General features: G+C 45.8%; 1 protein-coding gene across 4 annotated transcripts in view; it reads left to right on the top strand.

Annotated features, from left to right (window-relative positions):
* NTPCR (nucleoside-triphosphatase, cancer-related) overlaps positions 1 to 23,649 on the top strand; it is a 30,305-nt gene that overhangs the window by 5,089 nt on the left and 1,567 nt on the right. For 3 of the 4 annotated variants that reach the window (XM_033099753.1, XM_033099755.1, XM_033099756.1), the window contains one exon: positions 13,717 to 13,926. In XM_033099753.1, the coding sequence (XP_032955644.1) occupies positions 13,717 to 13,926 (210 nt within the window). The remainder of the gene's footprint in view (positions 1 to 13,716; positions 13,927 to 23,649) is intronic. The other variant, XM_033099754.1, reaches the window with a different exon arrangement.

Below are 23,649 nucleotides of genomic sequence, written 5' to 3'. Positions count from 1 at the left end.
CCCCATGCCCCAGTCCCTGACAGCTCTACTATAGATTTGCATATTCCGGACATTGTCTAAAAAAAGGAACCATACCGTATGTGGTCTTTTGTGACTAGCTTATTGTTTTTTTAGGGTTCATCTATATCGTAGCACCTATCAGAACTTCACTCCTTTTTATGGCTGAATAGTATTGCATTATACGGATATACCACTTTTATTTATCTGTTCATCAGTTTGATGGCATTTGGATCATTTCCACTTTTTGGCTGTTGTGAATAATGCTGCTCTGAACATTTGTGTACAAGTTTTTGGGTAGACATCCATTTTCCGTTTTCTTTGTATACACCTAGGAGTGGAAATGCTGGGTTGTATGTTAATTCTACATACAACTTTTAGAAAAATTATCAGACTGTTTTCCAAACTAGTTACACCATTGTACATTCCTACCAACAATGGATGAGAGTTCCAGTTTCTCCACATCCTTGTCAACACCTGTTATTGTCTATCTTTTAAATTTTCATTCTAGTCGGTGTGAGGCAGTATCACATTGTGGTTTTGATTGGTGTTTCCCTCATGGCTGGTGATGCTGAGCAACTTCTCATATGCTAATTGGCCATTTGTACATCTTTGGGAAAATGTCTGTTCATTTCCTTTGCCCATTTTTTAATTGGCTTAGTTGTCTTTTTATTACTGAGTTGTAAGATTCCCTTATAAGTTCTGAATACCAGTCTGTTATCAGATATATGATATATGATTTGCAAGTACATTCTTCCATTCTCTAGTTGTCTTCACTTTCTTGATGGTGTCCTTTGAAGCACAAATGTTTTTAATTTTGAGAAATCCAGTTTATCCATTTTTCTTATGTTGTTTGTGTTTTGGGTGGTTTATCAAAAAAGGCTTTCTTTGCCTAATGCAGTTTTGTGAAGATTTATTCCTGTGTGTTCTCCTAGAAGTTTATAGTTTTACTATAAATTAGGCCTTTGGTCTACTTTGAATTAATTTTTATATATGACATGAGGTATGGATCCAAATTCATTCTTTTGCATGTAAATATCCAATTGTTCTACCACCATTTATTGAAAAGACTATTCTTTCTCCATTTTATTATCTTGGCACTCTTGTCAAATTCAATTGACCATAAATGTAAGGATTAATTTTGGACTTTCAATTCTATTCCGTATATCCTTATGTCAGTTTCATCTATTCTTATGTCAGTACCACACTGTCTTGATTACTGAAGCTAGGATTCTGATAAGGATTGTATTAAATCTGAAGATAAATTTGGGGAATATTGTCATCTTAACAATATTAAGTCTTTTGATCCATGAACATGAGATGTCTTTCTATTTACTTAGATCTTTAATTTCTTTTCAACAATGTTGTTTCATCGTTTCCAGCATACAAGTCTCAACGCGCCTTTAAAAATAATGTTATACCTTAGTATTATATACTTTTTGATGCTATTGTAAATGAAATTTACAGTGTCTTTTTAATTTCAAAACATTTACAAAAATGTTTTCTTAATTTCATTTTTGGAACGTTCCTCACTAATGTATAGAAATACAATTGATTTTCGTAAATTGATCTTGTATCCTGCAAACTTGCTAAACTTGTTTATTAGTTCTAATAGTTTTTTTAGTGATTTCCTTAGAATTTTCTATATACAAAATCATGTCATCTGAAATAGATATCGTTTTACTTCTTGCTTTCCACTTTGGATACCTTTTATTTCATTTTCTTGCCTAGTTGCCCTGGCTAGTGCCTCCAGTACAGTATTGAATAAAAGTGGAGAGAGTGGACATTCTTGTTTTGGTCCTGATCTTAGGGAGAAAGTATTTTGTCTTTCACCATTAAGTATGATGTTAGCTTTGGGTTATTTGTACTTGGCCATTACCAGGTGAAGGAAGGTACTTTTTATTCCTAGGTCTTTAGTGTTTTACAGTGAAGAAGTGTTGAGTTTTGTCAAATTATTTTTCTGCATTTCCGAGTCAAGGTGATTATGTGATTTTGTCCTTTATTAATATAGTGTATTACATTAATTGATTTTTTAATGTTAAACCAACTTTGCTTGGACTAAATCTCATGTTTATTGTGTAGAATCCTTATATTTTGCTGGATTCCGCTTGCTAATTTCTTTTGAAGATTTCTGCATCTATATTCATAAGGGATGTGATCTGCAGCTTTCTTTCCTGGTGATGTCTTTTTTTGGCATCAGTGTAATACTGGTCTCATAGAATGAGTTGGGAAGTGTTCCTTCCTCTTTTAATTTTTGGAAGAGTCTTTAATGGATTGGTATTAATTTTTTCTTTGAGTGTTTGATAGAATTCACCAGTGAAGCCATGTGGGCCTGGGCTTTTCTTCATGGGAAACTTTCTAATTACAAATTCAATCTCTTTACTTGTTACAGGTCTGCTGATTTTTTAAATTTCTTATTGAGTCAGTTGTGATAATTTGTATCTTTTAGTTATTTGTTCATTTCATCAAAGTTATCTAGTTTGTTGGCCTACAGCTGGTGGGTATTTCCTTGTAATCCTTTTTATTTTGTAAGGTCTCTAGTATTTGCTCCTCTTTCATGCCTTAGTTTAGTTATTTACTTAAGTCTTCTCTGTTTTTTTGTTTGTTGGTTTGTTTTTTGGCCAGTCTAGCTAAAGGTTTGTCAGTTTAGTTGATCTTTTCAAAGAACCAACTTTTGGTTTAGTTAATTATGTATTACTTGTTTTTTGCACTCATTCATCGAATATTTTTAAATCCTGGATTGACAGTCCCGAACAAGGCAGACATGTTTTCTACTCTCTCAAAACTCTCATTCTAGTGAGAAATGTAGAAGGCATTAAACAAATGTACAACTGTCATAAACGCTGTGAAGGAAAAAGCAGGGTGCTGTGCCAGAGGTAAGAGGAACTGACTTTAGATCAGGTGACCAGGAAAGAGCTTTGAGGAGTGACATTTAAATCAACATGAAAAGATCAGAAGGCACCATCACTTTGGAGAGAGAATACTGGGGTGTGAGTGTGTGTGTGTTGGGGGTGTAGTCTGGGGAGAATATTCTGGAGATGGGAGCGAATACACTGAGGTTCCCGAGCCCTGGTGCAGGGGCAGCAGGGCAAGAAGAAGGAAGACGAGGTTGGTGAGATGGGTGAGGCTGTGTGATGGAGGGCCTTGAGGACCATATTAAGGAATGTGGGTTTAATTTAATCTGTTACAGAGTTACGACTTTGATTTGTGCGAATTGATTGGTGCAGACCTGTTTCAAAGGGCAATATAAACCTCCTGGAAGTTTCCGTTGCACCAGCAGTTAAGTCCACGGTCCTTGTCATGGCCTGGGAGGCCCTTACTGTACTAACCTCCGACCTCATCTCACCGTTCTCCCGCCATACGAGCAGGTTCCCCACACATGCCAGGGCTATACCAGCCTTGGCTGGTATTTCCTTTGGTTGGTACACTCCTCCTATCTTTGCTCTTCTGCTCTTTTCTGACATTCAGGGCTCAGCAAAAATGTGCAGTGAGAGAATGTTGAAAATTTAAGCTGCAGCCTGCCAAGGGCAGTTTCTGATTTCAGAGGGCTGGTGGTGTCCTGCGCTCCGGGGTGGTAGGGGGCTACTGCCCCTCAGAGCCCGGCTTCTCTTTGCTCCCTCCATCTTCTCCTGTCTGCGCCTCCCACCTCCTCCTTTTCTAAGTCCTTCCTCTTGGAACTTCCCGGTTCCCGGGGCTGGGGATGTCGTGTTGCATGGCAGCCATCAGAGAACGTGATATTTTTTCTCTCTCGTTCTTTTCCCATCGAATACATGCCTCTCTACTTAAATGTTCAAAAGGCAAGTGAGATACTTCAGATGAACTTCCAGGTGAAGACTCTGCCTTTGGGCCCTGATCAATACAGAGAATTGATTTTTACTAACCTTGCTTGGAGGAGATGGAATCCTGGGAGAGCAGTGCACACAACGTGCTTATGTCTAGCGGCAAGATTATGTAAGAAATTGTGTGCTGACTGGAATAACAATTGAATCTATTTTTTTTTTAATTAAAAAATAAAGAAAAGCAGACTTTTCCCAATTTTATTACCAAACCTACACATTCATACTCTAGGTAGGAAGAGTTCCCAGGCTGCGGGTTCTTACCCAGTCAAGGTCATGGATTTCGTTTCTGAAGCAGAAATTTTTGTCCATCTCATATATTTCATTGGGATGAAGAAAGGAAATTAGCGTTTTGTCTTTATACTAAAAAAGAGAGAAATATGAAAGTATGCAACAAAAATAGAGGAATATAAAAAGGCAGTTTCTATTACTGGGAATTGGACTGACCAACTAAAGTAAACTGAAAGCTTTGGCGACCACGTTTGGGCAGGTGAAAGTCTGGAGTCAGATAGACAGCCTGTGAGTTTGTAGTGCCCGGGATGTGGAAGACACAGACCCGACAAGTGAAGAAATAGCTCTTCAGTGCTTCCTATGTGTAAGAAATTTCATTATAGGTGAAAAATGTTTTGAGTTGTTTCTTAAGAAAAAAGTAAAAATAATTCTTTGGGCAGGCAGGGACACGCGTGCTGTGTTGGGAGGTAGAATGTGGCTGCCAGCCAGAAGCAGCTTGGGGCTCTGGACAGGCCTGGAGGACAGGTTTGAGTTGTATTTCCTGAGGCAAGAATGGGGACCCATAGGGGCACACATAGGAAATCAAGAAAACTCCAGTAAGACTGGTAAACAGTCTAGACTCAGTAAGGTTTTTAGAAAGACCTTGTAGGGTTGACTGTTGTTGAATTTTTTCACTCCATGGTTGACATCTTTCCTTATTTGACATCATTTATTTTCTTCTTGAGTATTTAAGTTGTACATATTCAAGGTAGGAAATTGGTAAAAAATATAAAATGAAAATTAAAAAGAAAATGTGAATAACTCTTCACCTTATCACTGAGTTAACATGGTTTAGCATGGTTTGTTTCTGCCCCTTTTCTATACCTAGTTTATTTGTTCAGTCATCCAAAATTGGGAAAACGCTGTGTATAGTTTTCCAGGCTTGGGTTTTTTTCCCTTAGTATGATTGGGTGACATGGGAATGGTCTTACGACATGATAATCTTGAATCCTCAAAACTGATATTTTAATGATTGTACAATGTTTCATGGTATGGATTTAACCATTATTCCCTCAGTGTTGGACACTTAGGTTATTTATCACTAGTGTAGGTAACCCTGCAACAAACATCAGTACATCAACCTTTTTCTGCAGCCGCGATTGTGTCTCCGGAAAGGACTGGAAGGTGGGAATTTGAGCTGAAGGATTGTGAGTGTTAAGTTTTAAGCCTGGTGCTGCTGAGATGCTCCCGTGACAGCTGTGTCACTTTGCACCCCACTGCCAGTGCGAGAGCGATTATCTTGCTGCACTTTGGCCCATACTGAACACTACACTGGTTTTCGATACCAAAACACACTTCTATGCTCTGATTTGCATTTTAAGTTAGTAATGAGGTTAAATGTTTTTCAGTTGCTTATTGGGTATTTTTTTTTAATCTAAATTGTTCATTCATTCCTTTTCCCATTTCTTTTCTTTTGGCCTAAAAGAGATCTTTTATAAGGTGAATAATCTTTTTATATTGATCGATTATATTTTTCTCAGTTGTCACTTCGGTGATTTCTTTTTTTTAACATTGAGAAAGTTTGTCTCTATTCCAAGCTATAAAATGTATTTCTTCTTCTGCGTATGCACTTTTTTTTTAACGTTTATGTGTTAAATCCATCTGGATTTATTTTGAATATAATGAACAATGACACCCTCAATTGATTTTCTTCCAAATACTTAGCTGGTTTACCAAAGCCATTTATTAAATAACCCATTTCTCATTAGTTTATTATGCTTCATTAATTATATTAAAAAGTGTGTGCATGTGTGTGTGTAATGTTTTAGGATTATCTGTTCTCTTCCATTGATCTGTTTGATTCTTGCATCATTACCAGACTGTGTTAATTACCATGGTGATTACTTGCGTTATTATTCTTCTAAAATTGTCTTTTCCTTCCTTGTTTGTTCATTTTTCCAAACTGGTAGTATTGATGGTGGTGGTGGTGGAGTAAATTCTGTGCCAGGTACTAACTCATTTAATCCTCAGAGTAACGCTATTACTGTATTCCTGTTTTACAGATGAGGAAACTGAGGCATATAGTAGAAATTAACTTGCCCAGGGACATGCAGCTTGTACGTGGTAGAACTAGAATGAATTGTAGAATCAAGACCTTATTATCCATCATAAAAAGTCTTAATATGGAGTGATTGGAATTATACAAAATTATAGTTATTTAGATATAAAGAATAGCTTAACTATGCAGACAGCCTTCATTGTTCACACTCAAAAACAGAGTCTTTCTCTCTCTTTTTATTTGTTCTGTTAAACAATTTTTGGTAAGGTTATTTATATGTCTCTTCTATTTTCCAATGCTGCTGTAATTAGGATTGGTTTTTTAGTTTTCTAATGATCAAGTCTGATAGGATAACTGGCCTTTTTCATAATGGTCCTTCTGACAGCCCCGCTGAATGCTTTATTAGAATTTGATGTAGGATGTAACATTTTCTTTGTTCCCATTATATCTCCTACTGACACAAACAGATAACAACAGATTATGATGTTCCAAAGAGCAAAGCACACCTACTCAGAGCCCTATTTTCTAGGCTGAACAGTATCATTTTTAATAAAGATCCATGGAAGGAACCTAGAACCAGAACACCCAATGACAGTCAACATAGTTTGAACCTTGTATTTCTCTGTTTTGATCAAAATAAGGCTCTTCGTGTATGTTTGTTTTTGAGAGCAGAATCTGCTTTTGGTTCTGAAATAAGACTTTGCTTCAAATCTTTGAAACTTCGTTTGAAGGTGAGAGAACTGTCCAGGGAAACGCTATTTTTTATCACTTGACCTGGAAGTGCCACTTAGGTTTACAGCTCATCAGGCTTTAGAGAGGATTTAGAAAAATCAAGTTCTAGTCAGGATCATTCTTGAAAGGTTGACAAGAGCCCAAATATTGCTTTAGAATTTCCTTTATTGTTAGCAAATGTGACATTTGTTGACCCCTTCCTCCTCTCCTTCTATTTCTGTACCTCACTGTCACACGCATTGCAACTGCAGCCAGGGAAATTAAAAGCTCTCTGGTGCAAACATAAAAATTAATTTAGAAATTGTCAGTAAGAGCATGCCTGCAGTCAATCAGAACAGGCGAGGAACTGAGTTCTGTACACGGTTGGCTCTGCAGGCGTCTTACAGGATTTGTCAGGCAGCCTTCCTGGGACCTGACCCCACTGGGCAGGGTCTGCGGCTTCAGTGTCCCCACTGCTGGCCTCGGTGAGGTCCTGTGGCTTAGGTGCTGAGCCGGCTTCTGCTTTGGGTTTCCATAACTTCCCACTGTTCTGCAGCCCCCTGCCAAGAACACAGTGGGGTAGAGTTTGTATAAACTGTGGTCTCTCCCTTTGGCTAATCCACTGGGTCCCATTCCCAACACTTCCTATGGCTGCCTCCTCCCATATGTGTCCATCTAGGCCCCCGCACTCCTTCCAGAGGAGGTTTGCGTGTGATGAGTAGATTTTCTTGAATCTGATGCAGAGAAAGTATACGTGTGCATGTGAGTGTTTTCTTTTCTGTATTGAGTCTAATTTTTTAAAACTTTATTTAGATATAATTTTATTCATAGAGAAAATTACAAGACTAAATTGCAAGATTGCCTGTGTACTTGTTATCCAGAGTCACCTGTTTTTTAGCGTTTGCCCTATTGTTCTGTGTGTGTGTGTGTGTGTGTGTGTGTGTGTGTGTAAACATACAAATTTGCAGGGGACCATTTGAGATTATGTTTCAGTCACCAGGGTACTTCACTTTTAAGTGTTCAGTATATTTTTTCTACGAACAAGGATATGCTCTTACGTGTCTGTACGGTTATCTGCCCTGAGAATGTACTTTGGTCTAATCTACCATTCCTACGCCGGTTTTGTCAGTTGACTTAACAGGGTCTTTGTCACGTTTCTTCTCCAACCTGGGGTCAGCTGTTACGTTTAGTTGTCATATCTCCTTAGGTACTGCCATGATATCTCCTTTTTTTCTGGATTATTTCCACAGTCATTCTTTGTCTTTTATGACATTGACATTTTTAGGAATACACTTCAATTTGAATAGGACATTCCGCTTTGGGGGGTTTTCTGATGGTTCTTTGTGTTGGATTCAGCCAGAACACTATGTAAGTGGTGATGCATCTTTCTCGGGCAGGGCATCTGGAGGTTTGTGATGTTTGGTGATAGGATTTATGTCACCTGATGGATTCAAGAATTGTCCATTTTCTCCCTGTTCGTTTACTGTTTTTTCCTTTGAAACTAAGGAGCAGTGAACGGGGAGACACTTAAAGACCCTGCATATCCTCCTCATCCAGATTTCTCCTAGTTGATTCTAATTTTTAAAAACTTCATTAGAAAAGCACATTTAAGTACTGCCTTTTGAAATACTTTCTGTAACAAGGTGAGTACTAATTAACAAACATAATATGACTGCATCCAAAAGCTGAATTCAAAGAGCCGGAATGGTTGATTTTTCCTAATCTAAGTTGCACTCCTATATTTGTATCCAGTTACCTCATTAGTTAGGAAAAAAAGCCATCACCATTTTACTAGAGCAAAAATAATCAGCTTTCTCTCCCCCAGGCAATTTTTAACAAAAGACTATCACGCATCAAAAAATACCAAACTTTTATCAAAAATTTAAATATTGACTACAATTTTTACTAAGTAAGTGAAATTTAAAAGCAAATTCGTTGTTGTAAACACTGTCAGCCGATAAGGACGTGGCAGGAGTTAGCCCATTTGGGAGACCTGGTCGTGTGTCTGCCACTGTGTGTAAAGAGCTGTGCTCTGGGTAGAGGGTGGCAGTCCCTTCACCTGTAGGTCACACCTCCTACAAAAGCGGGCTGTTCTCTAGTAGATAAAATGATGTTGGTGATAGAAATTGTTCTGAGACCCCAAATATGTAGTTCTTTTAGAGTACTGAAAGTAATAGGATTAGTATCCAAAACGTAGAGTTTTCGTGGTTGTGCCTTTGTAGGCCCCTAGAAACTAAACTGCTGTTGCTTCTCATTGGAAAGCCAGGCAGTTTCTTCGTGGTTAGATGAATTTCTTAGGTTCATTTTTTTCCTATTTCATATTGGAAGTGTGCAGGGGGTGTCGCACGCACGTAGGGCGTGGCAGGGTGCTTGGGCAGCAGGTGACGTCCCAGCTCTGTCTCGGAAGCTCAGTGACTGCACGAATTACTTCCTTTCCTTGTTGGTAGAGCAGAGGTGCTGACACTTGCCACATGAAGTTATTACGTAGGACTCAGCTGCAGTAAAGTGTGTAAAGCGCGTTAGTCCCGGGCTGCTCCTGGATGCAAAGCAGGGATAGTCTGATGAGGTGAGTGAGGTGGTGGGTGCAGCACTCTGATGTGTGTCTGCCAGGAGCCCCGGGGCCAAAGCGAGCCGTCCACCTGGCATGGGGACTCAGGAGCCCAGATGTCCAGGCTCTCCATCCGTTGGGCTGTCAGCTAGTGGATGCTGTTTCAGTCCAGGATGGTTCTCATAGCTCGGGAAATTCTAAGGGTGACTTTGTGGTACTCTCTGGTCAGGTGCCAAGTGGAGGCCCCCCCCAAGAGGCCAGGTAGGGCATCAGGAGGAGCCTGAGAACTAGTGTGGCAGGGGGGGCTGCCTCCACCCCGAGCATGCCTCAGTGGGGAAGGGCTGGGCTGCCGGGTGCGTCGGGCTGTCTAGACATCTTGTCCTGGCTGCCAGCCTGGATTGTATCCCCTGGGGACACACAGTCGACCTGCCACCAGACTGCATTCTGAAGGGATTCTGAAACTAGGCTTGGAATAAACACACATAAAAGGCTAATTGGAGCCCTGCATTTTTAACTAATAACGTAAGAGGGTTGAGGTACCGTGGGCTGGCTCGGCGGTGGCCGCTGTTCCCACCATTGGCCTTTCTGGCCCCCCAGTTCTGTGGCTGTTTGTGGGGCCGGGCTACAGATCTGCTGCCTGACTGCTAGAAGGCAGCCCGGTTCCTCCCGTGACTTATACTGGCCGACCCTGACAGACAAGCTCAGGAGACAGTCTGTGTGTCTGATTTTTAACAAACAGTTAACCTTAATACCACCAGAGATAGTTATGAAGTGAATCATTCTGAATAAGGCAAAAACCACTTTAATTAGCTTTCTCTCGGTTCAGTATTTTGGTTAAATGAAATTGCTTTTTATTTATAATTTATATACTTACAAGCACATCTAAAGATCAAACAAAGGGCCAAAGAAAACACACTATTTTCAGGTCTCTGACATAACTGGTACCAAGATATTTTGTTGTTATAAATCTATTTAATATTTCCAGAAAGCAAAGCGCTGAGTGCAGCCCAGCCTGTAACGTTATTCATAGTTCTCTTCCCCCAACTGGTCAATTTCAGGACTCTACCCCAGGGAACCGTCTTTCCTCTCAGAACACACAGGAACTAAAATACGCCTGCACAAAGAAGCTTTTCTCACTCTTGGTGACAATGAGAATGTACGATCAGCTGCAGCATTAGCCTGAGGGAGGAGTGTGCTGAGTATACAGACGCGGGGAGGCTGGGCGCGGGAGAAGAAGGGCCGCGCCGCACAGCACACCGGGCGTGCGCAGTGATGGGCACCCAGGGCCTCAAGCCACCGCGGTTACCCGGCGCCCTCAGGTCCGGTTCCCCCGGAGCCTTGTTACTCCCCGACAGCCGGAAGTAGGCGGGCTCCCGACGGTTCCCAGACCTGGGCCCTAGCGCCGTGAGGCTGCGTCTGTCTCAACTCAAGAGCAGAGTTTGGGACAATGCAAACAGGGTATTGTTTGTTCATTGGCTTATTTTTTGTTTCCCTCTAAAATTGCTTGAATTTATATAGAAATAAACCAATTTTGAACATAATAGTGGTTCTTTTATTAAGCCCTTGAATGAATGTTCGTGTGTTATTTAGAAAAACAAGCTGAGCGTTTACATGCTTCCAGTGGCTTAGCATCTGATAGCTGACTCTCAATTGAGCATGAATAGCTTCCACTTTTCATTAAAAATCCAAGACTTATTTTTGAGATTGCAGTGGTTCCTAGATGATAAATGACAGTCCCTAACTGTGGACAGAATGAGGATTTTTAGATAAGCCCGGGTTTTCAAATGAGCACTCTGAGTTGGTAGAAGATAGTGTCTGTGTGTGTGTGTCCGATACCTTTGGCGGAAGTTGAAATGGGTGAGCTGTCCTTAGTGACTGGTGAAGAATGGCGGGAAAGGTGTCCTAGAGCCACTGGACTCCACTGTGCCCGCTGCTGGCATTTGTGCATGCGCGCCCACATGATTTGACCACCCACATGTATGTGCCCAACTGGATGCATGTGTACGACCGGCACACACATGTTCTTGCATATTGTCCCTCTTTGTCTGAATTGAGTGCTTTCAAAACTGTCATTTTGATATGCCAGAGTAGAGTTCTGTTTGACTGTCACGTGGTGGCCTCCAGAAGGACGGCGCACCACTGTTCCTGGTCTCCACAGGTGGCAGAATGCCCCACACACTCCTTGGTAGGAGTCTGGTCAGTTGGAATGGCTTGCACTTGTGGGATTGTCTGTTTTTATGCTCACAAGCAGGTGGCTGACAGCTGTTTCGTTTCTCCCCCATTTGGCCTTCATTTTTGAAGAACAAGTTTGGAATGAATAGTGACTTACTCCACGGACACTGCTTCTTCCTGTGTCACCTGCAGTGGAAGGCAACGTGAGCTGCTGCAGCTCAACTTGCAGCATTATTCAATTCCATTGGAAAGGAAAAAATTAATACAGCCTTGTCCGCGTGTGTGTGTGTGTGTGTGTGTGTGTGTATGGACACACACACACACACACACACACATACACACATACAACTAAACTGAAAGGTGAAAATGAAGTGCGTTAGAAACACAGAAGTTTAATTGTTTAGACCTCTCTTGGGTGATCACAAAGGACCCCCTTCCTGGTCTTCTGCTAATAAAATGCGTAGAAAATAAGTGATATGTATGGATAATAGGAAGGAAAATAAAAAGAGTGCCACCTACTTGAAAGTTTGAAAACCACTGCTCTGCTGCTCCCTGCAGTCACCAGTCACTGCCGGCTTTAGCACCCCCAGTCTTGTCTCCTAAAAGTTGTGTAGCCTGTGTTCTTGACCCCACACGGGGGGCCAGTGGCCTTTGTGGTATTTGTGAGCCCCCACACTTAGACCCTCCTAGCTGGTGGACAAAACCCCACCTCTCTGTGCACCGCACAGGCCTTCGGCACCCGCCCTGGCCCGCCTGAGCCATGCCTGCCACCGCCAGCCACCCTGCACCAGGGACAGTTCAGCTCTGTTGTTTGCAGTACAGACAGACCAGGCTTAACTCAGACATGTCTTCTGCGAGAGGATTGATGTTATTTATGGGGTCTAAGAACTTAATGAAAAGTACTTTGTAATTCAGCTTACATACACTCTTCAGAGTAATTATCTGTACAGAGATTATAACGTGTCACTCAGCACTCATGGAAGTGTCTATTGTGTGTTCTGTGTGCCACTGCTGTGGCAGGACTACTCCAAGTCATGGCAGCTTCCTCTGGGGAGGTTTCCGAGGGAGGACATGTATGTTAGTTACTGGTCTCTGTGTGTAACAAATTACCCCCAATGCAGCGGATTATCACAGCAAAAACTTGTTGTCTTACATGGATTCTCTGGGTCAGGAATCCAGAAATGGCTTCGCTGTGTAGGTCAGGCTCGGGGTGTCTCGGGGTTGTGAGATCTGAGGCTGGACTGGGAAGGGGCTGCTTCACAGCCACTCTCATGGTTGGTGGGAGGCCTCAGTTCTTTCCACATGGACCATCAGCTGCTGGAATGTCCTTACAACATGGCAGCTGTCTTCCCACAGAACGAGTGATCCCAAAGAGCGGGGGAGAGAGAAACAGATATCGAGAGAAACCAAGATGGAAACAGTAGCCCCCTTGCCTGACCTCAGAAGCAACGTGCCATCATTTCTGCCGTATCCTAGTGGTCACACAGACCAGCCCAGTACTGCATTCGGGGTGGGGGTCTCCATAGGTGCAAGTCCCGGGAGCCAGGAGTCATTAGGACGCCTGGCCTCAGACCTCTTCAAGTGGGGTGTCAAGGCAATGACGGACACGAGTTGGAATCAAGATATTAGGGAGGGCATGTTGGATCTAAGGGGCACAGCCCTGCTCACTTGTTTTCTTTTAACTGAGACTCCTTTTCTTTTCATTTTCACTTCTTTCCACACACTCATAGTGCAGAATATGAAATACACAGGCATTCATCCGCAGCAGTTACGTCCTCCCGCCAGACAGGGAATCTCATTGACTCGACACCGAAAGAGAAGAGGCCAAGGTTATTAAGGGCTGCCAGGCTTGTTGTCTCATTTCTTTGAATCCCGAGGCATTCGGGTCCTGCTTATTTTCTGGGTGTCTATAAATATAAAGCTTGGTTATTACTGGAACCTTTCTAGAGGAGTACAAATTGCCAGGAAAACTGGGAGGCTCGGGGAAGTGAGTGTTCTGGGGGGGTGAATCTGGGCGGCCAGTTAATTGTTCACGTGGATTGTGACACGGTCTTCTGTCTCCCTAAGTGTGGTTGTCTCTCCCTGGTATGACTGTTGGTTGGCAAGTGACTGGGGAGCGGGACCCCTGAGCCCTTTGCCGAGTACGTCATCGGTGTCTCAGTGAATGTCTTTGTCATCTTCAGGCAGGTTCCAGCAGTGGCCCAGGCCAGAGAGTGTGTGTCATCGATGAGATTGGGAAAATGGAGCTTTTCAGCCAGCCTTTCATCCAGGCCACTCGTCACACACTGTCCACCCCAGGGATCGTGGTCCTCGGCACCATCCCCGTCCCAAAAGGGAAACCGCTGGCCCTTGTGGAAGAGATACGGAACAGGCCCGACGTCATGGTGTTCAGTGTGAGTAGCCAGGGCCCCAGGCCTGTGCACACGGGCAGGACCTCACACGGGCAGGACCTCACAAGGGCAGGACCTCACACGGGCTGGACCTCACAAGGGCAGGACCTCACACGGGCAGGACCTCACAAGGGCAGGACCTCACACGGGCAGGACCTCACACGGGCAGGTCCTCACACGGGCATGTCCTCACACGGGCATGTCCTCACACGGGCAGGTCCTCACAAGGGCAGGACCTCACACGGGCAGGTCCTCACACGGGCAGGACCTCACACGGGCAGGACCTCACACGGGCATGTCCTCACACGGGCAGGACCTCACACGGGCAGGTCCTCACACGGGCAGGACCTCCCACGGGCAGGACCTCCCACGGGCAGGTCCTCCCACGGGCAGGACCTCCCACGGGCAGGACCTCACACGGGCAGGACCTCACAAGGGCAGGACCTCACACGGGCAGGTCCTCACACGGGCAGGACCTCCCACGGGCAGGACCTCCCACGGGCAGGTCCTCCCACGGGCAGGACCTCACACGGGCAGGACCTCACACGGGCAGGTCCTCACACGGGCAGGACCTCCCACGGGCAGGTCCTCCCACGGGCAGGACCTCACACGGGCAGGACCTCACACGGGCAGGTCCTCCCACGGGCAGGACCTCCCACGGGCAGGACCTCACACGGGCAGGACCTCCCACGGGCAGGACCTCCCACGGGCATGTCCTCCCACGGGCAGGACCTCCCACGGGCAGGACCTCCCACGGGCAGGTCCTCACACGGGCAGGACCTCCCACGGGCAGGACCTCCCACGGGCAGGTCCTCCCACGGGCAGGACCTCACACGGGCAGGACCTCCCACGGGCATGTCCTCCCACGGGCAGGACCTCCCACGGGCAGGACCTCCCACGGGCAGGACCTCCCACGGGCAGGTCCTCCCACGGGCAGGACCTCCCACGGGCAGGACCTCCCACGGGCATGTCCTCCCACGGGCAGGACCTCCCACGGGCAGGACCTCCCACGGGCAGGACCTCACACGGGCATGTCCTCACACGGGCAGGACCTCCCACGGGCAGGACCTCCCACGGGCAGGTCCTCCCACGGGCAGGACCTCCCACGGGCAGGACCTCCCACGGGCAGGACCTCCCACGGGCAGGTCCTCCCACGGGCAGGACCTCACACGGCAGAATCCACTTCTGGCTTGGAATTACTGTCTTTCCCTCTTATGGTAGAATGTAGGGGAGTCTTATTTTCTAGGAGTTTATAGACTTAGAGTGCACCTCTCTCCATGAAAACACAAACCTGCTGTGAGGGAGCCGTCTGATGCGTCAGCGGCTCCGGACACAGGACCTCGCCAGGGTCTGAATCACCCGAGTGGCTGTAATCAGGGTGACGTCAGGCTGGGATACAGAGATAAGTAAGTACCGTGTTACTTTAAAGTTTCCCTTTTGGACCGACCCACTTTGGGGAGGGGAGGCCGTGGCTACCAGGTGCTATGGCATGGCACCGGCCAGTAGAACTTTCTACGATGATGGAAGTGCTATTGGCATGGTGCACTGTCCTAGCTGCTGTTCACGCTTAAATAAGATAAAATACTCGGTCCCTCAGGCACACTGGCCGTGTCGCCCGTCCCTCGACGGCCCCACGGACAATTCAGCTGTGGCGTCTTGCTCGGCACAGTGAGGTTTGCAGCCCAGTGTGGGCCTCACCTGGGAGCTTGTGAGACAGGCCCTTGGAGGCCCCACGCTGACCACGGGCCCGGTAGTCTGTTCTAAGAGGCCCCTGCAGTGGGAGAAGCTTTGTGGTACCACGTGAGGTGCGTACTTCTGTCGCGTTTACCAGTGGCAGATCCCGTTGTACGGGACGCTGCTAGGGCTGCTGGCGTTGGCTTAAATACTTGCCTTTTCTTTCCCCATGGTCACTCCTTGTCCTTTAGGCAGACACTGTGTTGCCCTCTTCCCCCTCGGTTTGTGCCAGCGATAGCCACGCCCTTGGCTGAGCTCTGCCCATACCCCTCTCCCCTCACCCCCAGTTTAAAAGTTCACTGGCCCTGCAGGTGCAAAGTGAACAAGTCAGGCTGGCAGGCCACCCCCATCGGAGAGTGGAACGTGAGCTCTAGCTGCAGAGCAACAATGAGCACCTTACATCATGGTTCAAATGTCACCGTGGCCAGCTGGCTCTAGTGGGACATCCGAATTGTCATCACCAAAGTATCCTGGGCTACTTTGGGTACAGTAAACAGCCGTCAGGGTTAGACCAGTCCCACTTGGAAAATCCTCCCTTGCTCTCTCCCTTGCCCTCCCCCCTCCTCTCCTCCCCCCTCCCCCCCACTCCCTTCCGTCTCCTCTGCGTTAGGCATCGTTCTCAGTCTTGCTGATGAACAACACTGACCAAGTCCCCCGTTCTAATGGGGGAGCAAATAGGAAAACTGTTAAGCCAGCAGTTAGGCAGTTTCAGAAATCAAGAAATAAAGAGAGAATAAACTAGGGCACTGAGGTCGTTGGGGGCTGGAGGCGGGGGAGGGAGGTGCGGATCAGGAAGGGTCTCTGAGGAGCTGACAGGAGCTGAGCCCTGACAGCCATGCAAGGGCACGTCCTCAGTGGTGTCTTTGAAAAGGCTGTGGGCCACCTGTCTTCAGAGTTTTATGTTGCCTTTTCTACCCGTTATTTTACGTGGCCTCCATATTAGTTTTTAGTTGTGATTCTAGAGTTTCTGTAGAAATAGAAGCAATGAGTAGTGAAAGATTAGGAAAGACAATTAGTTTTCAGGCCGGCTAGCTCCCAGGCTGGGCGGCTGGGAAATTGCTGGTGTTAAGCTCCAGGGATTGGCTGTCTCTGCAAACAAATCTAATCTAAAGGTCCTAAGGTGGGATGGAGGGGAGCTGACTGTTCTGTCCAGGAAAAAATGTTTTATCTTAAGATAGCAGCACATTTTCTCTGCTCTCTAAGTCTGGAAATTATTGTCCAGGCGAGGTAATCAGTGCTCTGAATGATGTATAAATAAAGTGATTAGCTTTGGGTTGATTATATAAGAGAGAGGAGCTGGCATACCCGTACCCCGGTCTTCCTGTCTCTCTTCTGTTCTTCTGGGGCTTGTGTGGTCCTGCTGTTCCTGTTTTATAAATGAAGAATCTCATTTTCCTTCTCTGCAAATGTAGGGGTTAGATCAGCTGTATCTGGGTGCTTCCTTTTCTAACATGCAGTGAAGTTACCCGAGTCCAGTTCTGAGCGCACTCTTTGCCCCTGACACTTAGTCCACGGAACAGGCACAAGCGACGCATGATCATGCCTCTCAAGAAAACAGACCTGGGGACAGTCAAAACTGGGGGCAGGACAGGGAGGAGTTGTATGAGCAGAAGGAGTGGACCGTGGTGTCCTGAAGAGAGTGGGTCTTGGGTGGGTTTTCAAAGGAGGAAGTAGGGAAGAGAAGGGAGAGCATTCCAGGGAAGGAAATAAGTCCTACACAGTGTGGAGAGCAGCCTGGCCCTGCTAACAGGTGAGCGCATCGTGCATGTGGAGACAGGACTGAACTCATGACAGGGGGGACATTCCTCCACCCAGAGTTATTCACAGGATCTAGACTCACCATTCTCAGTAGTGTCAGGTAAACACAGCATTGCTTTTCAGAAGAACACCTGGGCAGAGGTTTTAAAACAACCATCATGAAAATGCATCAGTGATCAATTACAGACATGTTTGAAACAAATGAAAAATAGAAAGTCTCAGCAGAGATATGGAAGATATAAAAAAGCATCAAAAGAAAATTTTAGAACTGTAAAATACAATCACTGAATGAAAAAGTCTGGATGGACTCACCAGTAAAGTGGTGAATTTGACAAAGACTCAGTGAATTTGAAGGTAGAACAATAGAAATTATGCAACAAAGAATGACCAAAAGCAAACAAACATGAAGAGTCAAGCCTCAGGGACCTGTGGGGCTATCACGAAAGATCTAACCTTCATATCTTTGGAGGATGGTTTTGGAAATGTAGAAACTTCTGTTTCGGTTTATGTGCTGGTACACTTGCCTTCCTGAAAGTTATGCTTCTCTTTCAGAACTTGGTTACATTTTTTTCTCGTGTGTAGAGTTTACTGCTCTCTAAAGATAGCCACGAAAAATGTTTTTAATTTATTTCGATAGTTGGTTCTCTGAGGCTAATTATCAGAAAACATTTACTGACGATGTTAGTGCTGTAGAGGCAGCTGAGGGAGATTCTCATGGATCGAGAACACTCGAAAGAGCCGTGTGTGCTGTTTTCATCGTCCTCGAATTAATAGCATGAAAACAAGATTTTTATCCCTGCTAGTCACTGCTTAAAAAAAGAAAAAATAGGAGTTTGGTCATATTAGTGGCGTTTAGGAAGCATATGTCATTGGATTTCCTTTGAACTATTTCCTTGATGGAAATGCTGGAGAATGTTACCTGCTAGGGGACCGAGGACGCACCTGGAGTCTGCTGAGCACTGACTGAGGTCGTCAGGGAGGCCAGCTGTCACGGGCCCGGGGTCTGGGTGCCGTGCTCGGCACTGTGCTGCCTCAGTGCATACAGATGTCATGGTAACCTGCTTAGGGATGTCTCAGCATCTCCGTATGTCGGTGGGAGGTTGCACAACTTGTCCAAGGTCATTCAATTAGGTGGCACAGCTCAGACTCCAAAGTCTGAGCCTGAGCCTTCACTGATAGGGCTGGTGCAGATGATTTGGCTGTGAAACCTCAGAATCCTAGAAATTATTTTGATTTTTCTACCATATAAAAATGTTACTATAACTCAAATCTATTTCACTATTCTGAACTGAGAGCCATTTAAACTTGCTCTTTCCATAAAGTGGTTTTCATAGTTTTAGTTTTTATATGTGGATTGCAAGATCACAAGAATAATAGGAACTAGGTCCCAACTTCCCTCCAATTTGGACATTTTAGACCGCTTCTTACTCTTCCCTCCCGTGTCCTTTTTCTTTCTTTTTTTTTTAATCAAGCAAAGCATCAAGCATTTTAATCTCACCAGAAATTTTGTGCTGTCCTCTGGGTCCTCTGGTCCACTCTGTTTTGTAGATACAGGGGTGAGAGTACATCTGTCAACCTCTAGGTCAAAATCAGGTAGAGGTTTTTATAAAAATCAATAAGCTAATCGTAAAATTCGTATGGAAATGCAAAAGACGCAGCTAACACAATCTTGAAAAGAAGAACAATGTTGGAGGACTCACCCTTCCTGATTTCAAAACTTACTACTATAGTAATCAAGACAGTCTAGTACTAGCATAAGAATAGACACGTAGATCAATGGAATAGAATTCAAAGTCGAGAAATAAACCCTTACATCTATGATCAGTTGGTTTTGGACAAGCGTGCCAGATTAATTGAATGAGGAAAAATATGTTTTCAACAACTGGCGCTGGAAAACTGGACATCCACATGCAAAAGAATGAAGTCTGACTTACCTCACATTATACACGAAAATTAACTCAATATATGGTAGACCTAAATTTAAGAGTTAAAACGATACAACGCTTAGGAAGAAAATATAGTAGCAAATGTTTATAAACTTGGATTAGGCAAAATCTTATTTGACAAAATACCAAATACACAAATGATGAAAGAAAAAAGAAATAGATCAGTTGGACTTTATCAGAATTAAACATTTTTGTGCTTCAAAGGACACCATCAAGAAAGTGAAAGGAGAACCTATAGACTGGGGGGAAATATTTATAAATAATATATATGATAAAGGACCTGTATCCCAGAATTTATAGAGAACTTTTATAACTCAATAATAAAAAGACAGTAAACCAATTGAAAAATGGGCAAAGGATCTGAAAAGACATTTCCCCAAATATAGACAAGTGGCCAATAAGCTCATGAGAAGATGTGCAGCGTCATTAGTTGTTAGAGGCTGCAAGTGAGAACCACAGTGAGAGACCACTTCACACCCACCAGATGGCTGTTGTAAAATTAAAGGAAAGAAATGGAAAACGACAAGCATTAGTGAGGATGTGGAGAAACTGGAACCCTCGGACCCTGCTGCCGAGAATGTAAAGTGTAGCCCTCGAGGAAAAGTTCTGCCGTTCCTCAAAAAGGAAATTTGGAGTAACTATATAACGTCCATTTCTACATATTTACCCAAGAGAATTGGAAACATATGTTCATGCAAAAACTTGTACAATAACGTTCATAGCAGCCTTATTCATACTAGCCCCAAAATGGAAATTACACACATGTGCAACTGATGAAGGAATAAACAACATGTGCTGTATACATATAGTGGGAGATTATTTGACAATAAGAAGGAATGAAGTGGTGATACATGGATGAGTTGCTATCACACTATGCTACGTGAAAGAAGCCAGTCACAATGTTACATATTGTGTGACTCCATCTGTATGCCGTGTCCAGAACAGGCAAATTTATAGCTCCAGAAAGTAGACGAGGGGTCACCAGGGCTCGGGGAAGAAGGCAGTGTAGTGAATGAGCATGAGGTTATTGGAGCGGTGATGAAACTATTCTAAGTAGGTAGTGTTGATGACAGCACAACTCGGAGGATACTGAAAACCACTGACTTCTACCTGTGAAGAGGTTGAATTTTATGGCATATGATTTATATCTCAGTAAAGCTATTTTATATACTCACACACAGGAGTCAGTAGACAGGATACCCAAACAAAGGGCCATCGCACCTTTCTCCTCTGGGGCCGTGTGACAGTGCCATTGGACGCAGACATGTAGTCCCTCCCTGGCCATGGACACTGGGTTCCTGAAAACCCCACTGCCAAGATAATTCTTGGTTGAAAAACTTGAACCTTCAAGGAAAAGTAGAGTTAGAGGTTTTGGATTCATGAATGATCCTATTTTTCAGTTTAATATAATGAAATAGACAAAACATGTAACAAAGAGACTAGTACTAACTTTTGGTATTTGTGAACTTGCTGGTATCATGAGCATTTGCAAATCAATTTCTTTTTGTAATCCCTTGCTTATTAGAAACTGCACAGCCCATCCCATGCAGTTTCAGGGACACGTATGGTTTTGTTTTGCTTTCTTGCATACAGGAGGCATACTAAAAGACCTTTTTCCCCTGCCGGTTCCTCTGCCCAAACGCTCCCAGCTTTCCTTAGATTACGGCCTTCAAGTTGCTAGTAACTCCTAGGTGCTTACATGACCCCCGGAGGCACAGAGTGACTCGGACACTTAGGCTGGCAGCGTCCTCATCATCTTTATTAACCACTCAGCTACATTTCAGAGACCCTCTTCGGCTTAGCATTTAGCATTTATTGCGTCCCCACCGCGTGCCAGATACTGGATGAAGGAGACACAGCCTGGTCCCCAGGCCACTGGGCAGGACAGGGGGCTCAGGCTCTGGCCAGCTTCCTTCCTTTCTGCTCAGGCTGCAGTGCAGGGAGGAGGAGGGTGGGCAGCTTTGTTCCTTTCTGCAGTCTTCCTTGGCTCCTTTTTCTGTTCCCAGCCCCCACTTCCCTCATCTAATTAGCCTCTCAGGAACGCCATTGCAGCTCATTCTGGTGGTTGAATAGCAAGCGGACTAGACGTATGCACTGGGGAGGCCCGAGGCTGACCGCTGCTGCTGTCCTCGTTCAGCGTTTGGGTTTGTCTTCGCGGACAGGACCGGACCGGGAGCACCATCCCCGAGCACACGGCTGCCCTCCTGCGTGGTCTTCAGCAGTCCTAGGGCAACCAAACGGGTCGCAGAATAGGAAGGGCATTTTTGCATCCCGTTCACTAACTTGTAATGAGAAAACGTTCTCAAAATGGGTCTTTTCTGGTTTTAATTTGTATTCTTTTTGTATCTAACCGAGGCTTGGAGAGTGTTCTGTGCACGTGGGCAGCAGCAGGCACCGTCCCTGCTGGGCCACCCTGAGCCCCCAGCAGCTCCGGAGGAGGCAGGGCGGGGATCTCTTTGGGGCAGGGGCAGGGACTCAGGACTCCCGGGGAGGGATGAGCCTTCTGTCCTCGTCTGTCCTTAAACCCCATCTCCTGTACCGTTTGCTCCTATGGGACACGGGGACAACCCTGCGAGCTGGTGTGGAGTTGAAATGTGACTCGGCCTGAAAGCTGAGTGCCGGGACCAGGGTTGCCACGTGATGCCGTGGTGGAGAAGATGAGGCGTTTCCCCGAAACGCAGAATGCCTGTGGTATCTCTGTCTTCCCTGAAGTCTCACGCCTGCCACGTCCGATTTCTCTGCAGGCCTTGGCTCTGCCACCTAAACAGCCTTCACACGAGACCCGTGTCTCAGGTGATGGCATCCCCCGTCTCCCTTTCATGTCCCTTCACATGCCCCCTGACGGTTCTAGAACAGAAATTGAGCCTTCGGATGACCTGAGGAAGGTCCCCTCCCGCCCTCTCCATCCTCGCTGCTTCTGCTCCTTTTCTCTCGTGTGTATCTCATTGCACCACCTTAACGTACAATGAGTGACATCAGAACCACTCAACACAGAACTGGTGAGGTCAGATGCACCAGGTGCATCTCTGACAGCTCCCTTCCGTGGTGTGTCCTCGGGGATCGTCCAGGCAGCGTGTGCTGAGGGTGCAGGTCCTCGGATAACGTTTCGTTCAGTGTCGTTCCTTATAAGGTCGATGCGATTCCTAGGAACCTAACTCTCGTGTCCATCAGTAGCCGGTGGTAACCTGGTTTCATTGTACGTCACCTCACTTAAGTGGCAGACCCTCTGGGCACCTGGAGGTGGGGCTCGCCTACCTGCCCGTCCACACCCTGGCCAAGGTACAGTTCATTCTTTCCAGCTGGACAGTGTGTTTCCTTCCCTCCTCCCCACTTCCCGTTTACTTATCTTCCCTCTTCCTTCCTCTGCACTCCTCCTCTCCCCGCTCGACACCTCCTTTCTCTGACTTGTATAAAGGAAGTGATGGGCTATTCAGAGAGGAGGAAGGGGCCCCAGATGCCCCTCGTGTCCTCCTTCTGAGGTGCCTCTCAGACTCTGCAGGCAGAGCCTCGTGTGAGACCTGGTGAAATGGGGAGGGCAGGACAGGGGAACTGAGGCCTCTGGCCGCCATCCTTACTCTGCACAGCAGCCCCCCCCAATAGCCCCCCGAGTTCCAGCACTGGATGCCCAGCTGCCTCCCCTGCCCCCTCCACAGAGAGGGGTTCCTTGAATGCCAACAGCAGAAATGGACTTCGGCTAACTTAAGTGAAAACAGCACAAAAAGCCTTGCACGGCTGCGGTTTCTCTTCAAGCTGAAGGCAGAGCTAATGGTCCTCGTTTCAGGGGGGACAGAGCTGCCCAGGGAGTGACCCGGCAGGGACCAGCAGGCAGTGTCTGGACAGTGCAGTTGGCGTGTCAGCCTCAGCCTTGGCTGCTCAGCTCAGTCCTGTCAGGGCTCAGGTGCTCAGAAAGGTCCTGGCACAGCTTGTACCTCTTCCCCGAAGGCTAGTTCTTAGATGGGTGGTCTCCCAAAAGAAAGTCAGCCACTTAGAGGAAGGGACAGTGGATGCTGGCACCAGAGGGAGGAATCCACTGTGCATTTCCTCATCAGACGTTTATCAGCACCTACTGTGTGCCAGGCCATCCGGTGGACACGGGGTATGAAGTCTGCCGTGGACCAGGCCCGTCTCAGGGCCCACCACCCGCCCTGAACCCACTCGGGTTTCCCAGGTGCACTCACTGACCATGAGTTTCTGCTCAGGACCTTCCGTCTGGGTGCCCTTCTGTCATTGTCCACCTGTGACAATGAAGTCTGTGGAAGCCTTTCCTGACCCCTCCCCCACCCGCTCT

Source organism: Rhinolophus ferrumequinum, chromosome 27 (genome assembly GCF_004115265.2).
Source record: "Rhinolophus ferrumequinum isolate MPI-CBG mRhiFer1 chromosome 27, mRhiFer1_v1.p, whole genome shotgun sequence".
Classification (NCBI taxonomy): domain Eukaryota; kingdom Metazoa; phylum Chordata; class Mammalia; order Chiroptera; family Rhinolophidae; genus Rhinolophus; species Rhinolophus ferrumequinum.
This window is presented reverse-complemented; position numbering and strand designations above follow the sequence as displayed.